The sequence below is a fragment of the Musca vetustissima genome, unplaced genomic scaffold (assembly GCF_032173495.1).
Source record: "Musca vetustissima isolate MV318-11 ecotype Yass unplaced genomic scaffold, APGP_CSIRO_Mvet_v1 utg1769, whole genome shotgun sequence".
Taxonomy (NCBI): Eukaryota; Metazoa; Arthropoda; class Insecta; order Diptera; family Muscidae; genus Musca; species Musca vetustissima.
Genome location: NW_026882413.1, coordinates 233,352 through 239,351, shown reverse-complemented (window position 1 = coordinate 239,351; position 6,000 = coordinate 233,352). Strand labels below are relative to the sequence as shown.

At 30.2% G+C, this 6,000-nt stretch overlaps 1 protein-coding gene across 2 annotated transcripts in view; it reads right to left on the bottom strand.

Annotated features, from left to right (window-relative positions):
- Positions 1-1,064: 1,064 nt before the first annotated feature.
- Positions 1,065-6,000, bottom strand: part of LOC133328745 (RNA-binding protein Musashi homolog Rbp6) — a 219,639-nt gene continuing 214,703 nt past the window's right edge. Inside the window, exons 10-11 of one of the 2 annotated variants that reach the window (XM_061537293.1) lie at positions 5,531-5,594; positions 1,084-1,203 (exon numbers count right to left, since the gene is read on the bottom strand). In XM_061537293.1, the coding sequence (XP_061393277.1) occupies positions 5,559-5,594 (36 nt within the window). In that variant the 3' untranslated portion in view covers positions 1,084-1,203; positions 5,531-5,558. Of the gene's footprint in view, positions 1,204-5,530; positions 5,595-6,000 lie in introns of both variants that reach the window. The other variant, XM_061537292.1, reaches the window with a different exon arrangement.

The following is a 6,000-nucleotide window of genomic DNA, read 5'->3' as shown; positions in this document are numbered from 1 at the left end:
TTTTTGTTCTTCTTTCTTCTTTTAGTACAAATTGTTGTTATTTAAAAAAAAATTAAATATATTTTAATAATGGTAATATTCTTTTTTTGTCAAATTTCTTTATATTGGTTATCATTTCTGTTCTCTGTTTTTGGGGGTTTAATTTAAAAATTTCAGTTATTTTTTTTATTTATTTTTCAATTGTGGTAATATATTTTTACTAGACAATTTGTATTAAGACTCAATTTATTTTATTTAAATTGTGTTTTTTTTTCTGCATTATTTTTATTCATTTATTAACAAATATTGAAAGGGATCTACAGTCAGACAGACAAATCACCAATTAATTATATTGCTTGTGTCATCGTCATTCCCCCCAAAATGCATTGCTCCATGGCCGAGGACAAAAAACAATGTCCACAGCCTTTCCTTTTTAATTAATAATGGAAATTGTGATTTGTAGTAGTACTTGTTGTTGTTGTTCCTGCTGCTGCTGCTGCTGCTGCCGCTGTTGTTCATTGTGGCTTGTTAATTCTTGATGCCATTTAAGTTGTTATTGCTGTTGTGGTTGCAACTTTCTTTCTTTTTGTTTTTGTAATTGTTAACATGTTGTTGTTGCTGCTGCTTTGCTGTCATAGGATATATTGCTAACTGCTGCTGCTGTTGTTCACCTTTCCGATTTGTTGTTTATAATCCTCATTGTTGTTGTTGCTGTTGTCTTTGCATACACTATAATGCTGTTTATCCATTTGTATGTTGTTGTGTTTTCTTTCTCTTTCAGATGAGGTTTGGTTTTTTGGGGGGTTTTTAGGGGATAGGGTTATTGTATATAATTCAAATTATTTTTTTTTTTCATATATATATATATATATATTAGTATATAGATTGTTTGTATATATATAATTATGTATATATTTTTCTGTTCATATATATAGTAAGAGTTGATGTAAATATGTATTTGGTGTAATTGGTTTGGTTTTTTTATTTGTTATAAATTGTTGCAACAATATTTTGTAACAGATGTTGTTGTTATTCTTCTTCATGTTCAATTGGCTGCTCTGGTTTTGCTGTTGCTGCTGCTGTTGTTGTTGTAGCTGCTGCTGGAGCCATGGCCATGTCATTGTTGCTGTTTAACAGAAAATTTAATGTTTTATTTTTATTTGTTGCGGTCGATGCCTCCACTTAATGGTAACCATTTGTAAATGCCGCAGGAATTAGTGGTCCCTGCAAAAACAGAATAATAAAACCATGATTTTTTTAACCACCAACAAAATTAATATATAATTGGGGCATTACGTAGCATTACCACACAGCATCGTTTATCATAGTTATGAACATAAATTGCATGTTTGTAATTTAAATTAACTTTTTGTCGAAGAGGATGGAATTTTTAATGAAAGAGGAGTTATATCTAAGACCACAGGTAAAATGTTGAAATTTGCGTTGCCTCAATCCAAGGGATCCATACGATTTTGTTTTTATAACATTGGCTGAACGATGCCTACTAAATATATTTTGCGGACTAATAATTAAAATGCGAATATTTATCATTAAAAATTGTTTTATTGGCTTTCACATAATTATGTGACATTTTTTATACTTTTTAATACGCTCAGATCTTTGCACTTTTTTGTCGAATCACTTGTACCGCAACCATTGACATAACTTCAAACATAGTTGTGAACACTTCGACAGCTCATAACGAAGGAATGGTTGTTTAAAAACGGCCGACATAGGCTTTGGAATGGTTCATAATAATTCGTCTTCGCTGGTTCGAATAACTCCCAAGATTGGAGGCAACGAATTGAATGGGGTCAGCCGGAAATATCGCCCTACGAACGGTTTGCGACAATCTCTTCACGTCAATTGAAGTACTGCGGTTGTATTTCTGTAAAATTTATTTACACCAATCGATACTATTTTGAACGATTGTCCAATCGAGCGGATTCTAAGGATCCAACATATGATTTTGAACTTATTTGACTCTTTATATATTTTTTATATATATATAATCGCCGTTTTGATATAGCCCCATAAAACAATAGCCCCCTATTATGTAGTCGTCTTTTTTCAGGTATTTTTCGGCATATTAAAGATCCTGCGCATTCTCCTAGAAGCCCCATTAATTTTTCATATTTTGAACTCGTTTAAATATTTATTTCTTCATAAATATAAACTTTTCTTCTTCTATCTATCATTATCATATACAATACATTTTTTCAACTCCGAATAGTTGTTCCCACGGTATAATATGGTGGCTGCAACGTCATTAATGTGTAGTGACTTTAACATGGTGCACTAGGGCCGCTTCCATTGACGTTTTTCAGTTTTAAGCAGCAACTTTTGATTCGTCTTCAAAAACCTTTGTAGCAACGTTAATAACGTTGGTCAGAATTGAAGATATGTGACTATGCAAACAAAATTACTTTAAAAAAATAATTAAAGATTTTTAATGGCCAGCCTCCAGCCAGAATGGGTTATAAACGCCTTTCCCATAATATTTTTTTTTTGTTTGTATCAGTACACATTATAATAGTTTAATGAAATTGGATATGATTATATTTGCAAGCATGTTCGCATTACACTTTATTACACTTTGTGGTATATAGAATATTATGCCATCATTTAATTTTTAATAGTTTTCTATATATATACATATTTTTTATGGCCATACCTATACAAAGAAATTTTGTAACGCTTATAAAACATTTTAGTTTGATATATGTTAACCATTCGATAGAATAACATATTAACGCCATTAAATAATTAAATGATTTACACATACTTATACATGACATAGGTATACGCACACACACAGACACATACACACTTCCTGGCATTTTCAATGTTAAAATATTTGATTGGTTTAATGATAATATGATTTGTTATTATTACACATACTTGAACATAATGGTAGACCATTATTCCCCCACCCCCAAAACACATATGTGCTGTGTAATCGTTCAATCAGGTGGGTAGCAAAGGATTAGAATATTTTTTGTATTATCAGCAGTTGTTTAACGCTAACAGTCATGAACGAAATATTTTAGTAGGAAATATATATTTTTTTAATAAATATGTAATGTGGTAACAGTTCATTAGTTTTTGTGTATTCTCAATTCGAAAAGCTATTCTTCATTTTGCAAGTATAAAACAGCAAATATATTCCTAATATGTGTTATATTTATTATGCACAATTTAATATTTGAACTTTTTCATGAAAAAATGCATTGCCAAATATTGAAATTGAATTATGACCCACATTACGTTCCAAATAATCCTAACAAAATGTCCTTGTTATTGTCATTGACAGTGTAATTGTTCTATTAAATATATGCAATTTGTGGTTAAGTGCAGAAAAAAAAATACCACCTAGAATTGCAATTGGAATGGGTGCTGATAATTTCATATTGTTTTTGTTGTATTGAATTGAACAATTTAATTGAATTATAAAGTGATTGCATGGCTTTATAATATATGGCTTTTATCAAAAATTATATTAATTTGCATACATTGAGACTATCAAAACATGTTTCGAGTAATGTTCGATATAAATTGTTTTTTTTTAATTTCTCTTTTTTTTTGCTGTTTGTTGCCATTTGTGTTTGCTAACAAACTGTGGTTCTGTGATTTGCTCAAAAATCCATTAAATAGCAGAGGCTTTGCCAAATGAGAGCAGCTACCCGGCTGCAAGCGAACGAACATTAAAAACACGCATAATGTATAATTTTATGCTAATAATGAGATAAGGGATTTGCATAAAATACATTACAAATATTAGAAAAAATAATATTATTGAATTGAGCAGAAAAAACTTCAACTTAAATATGATTTAATATTTAGGGAAATGTTGTATACAAAAATAAATTGTAATGCTTCAATAATATTTGGATTTAACAAATGTTATTATAAAAAATTGTGATATCTTTGTTGGACTTCGGTCCTTAATATCACCTAGAGAGCGACACCTGATGACTGCGACCGCCTCCTAGAATAAAATACTACTTCAGATGATCTTTTTTAAATAATTATCATATAAATGGACTACCTAAAAATGTCTTTTATGAATTTTCAAACCCGATTTTGCTTTAATTTGGAATATAAAATTTAACAGATCTCTTTACAGAAATGTGTCGATATATGCCCATTTTGTTGATATAGGCCCACATTTTGGTTACCTCTTATTACACGTTAAAGCTAAATTTGTTGTTATTTGGTGGAGAGCATAAACCCCATTAAAATAATCATGTTTTTACATCTATTTTTCATTTTGTTACTGCTTAATCATAGAGCAGATTCGTTCTTTTATGAGTCTGGTGAATACTGTTTTGTTTCTTGTTGCAAAAAACTGGTCAATTGAAATGTCCCCTGTCAGAAAAATGCAATTTGGATTTTGGCTTCTATGTAATAACCATTAATCAATAATTTGGAAACAGGAATTCCCCTGTGGACTGTGCCATATTATGTGAAATGTTATCTCGATGATGTTTTGGGGTTTTCTTTTCCAATCTAAAAATTATATCCACAAAGGTGGAGCCATGGTTTTAAAAAATAATATTTACACAGTTTTACCTAAAGAACAGTCCTGGAAAAGATTTGGCAAATTGTGGACGTCCCGATTTTCATCATCTGTTAGATGCTGTGTGTAAAAATGTACTAAATATAAAAGTACTAAATATGTCCCTCCAAACTTTCAAATACAAATTTCAACAACTTTTTGAAGATATAAACGAATTATGGCGAAAGCTCTATGGGACAGAAAAATCACTTATAAAAAGGTTTACTGCGTTTTTATTTGTTTTTACGACTGGAGGACACGATAACCCCGAAAATATTAATCTAATCAAATAAAATATACTAAAATGTTTCCATTTGAATATATCTCTCCCCCGAATTGATTAAAAAATTAAAATTGACATTGCGTAACTCGTATGGGATATGGAGCGTTTTTTGTTCGTTTGAGGGAATAACAATTATTGCCACTAACCGTTAAATCTCAAAGTCCCACTTCTATTAGTAACGAATAATAGAAAAAGAACGTTATACACATTTGCATGCATGCGTGTGCCCCTGTGTGTGTGCGTGGTTGCATATGTATGTATGTGTGTATATATGCATATTGTTTGAATACCTCAGAGATCTGTCGGGCGTATAATTCATATTATCTATTCTCGAATATTGCGTATACGCCACCAGGGGACATTGCTTTTTTAGTTCATAAGATATATGTATGTACATACAAACAAATTGTTTTGAATTTCTATCAGATTTGTTTATAAATATCTCATTGAAATGAAATATATATTTTAATAATATTACATTTCTGTGGAGTTTCAATTTTTTTATTTAATCGATTTATGCCATTTATGAAATATACACTTTTGGTCCTCAATTTGGGATTATCATAAAATTGATTTATTTATTTTTTTATATATTATAATAAACAGATACAATAGTTATACAGGTGCTAATATGCAATGTGTGCGTGTGCATGATTAATAAAAAACGTAAAAGAAAAAAAAAATAGATTGATAGTTTTACGATGTCCTACCTTGTGCAACTGCTTTAGGATTTCAGTCTTATATATTAGCCATCGCAAAGTTCAACGAATAGATCTAAACGAGTAAACGAGAAACGGGAGAAAGAGAGAAAAATACAAATAAACAGAATTATAATTTTCTCAAGATTGACAACTACGTTTTCAAGTAGACTGCAGACAAGATAAATTGAAGGTAGACAAAAAACCAAATGTAAGGATAACCAAAGAGTGGGGAGAGGGAGGACAGACATTTTGAAGACAATACTAAAAACAAGGAATTAATTTCAAAAACAAGAAGAAAAGAGTGCATTAATTTGAAAGTCCAAATCAGGTTTCAATGAATGAAAAAAGAAACCAAAACTTTTTACTGGGAACCGTTAACCGATTTCATTTTTCAATGTTTTTTTCCTTTACGTTTTGCTATTGTTGTTGTATAAATTGACATTGGAGATGACTAATAATAAGATTCCAATTAAAGGTAG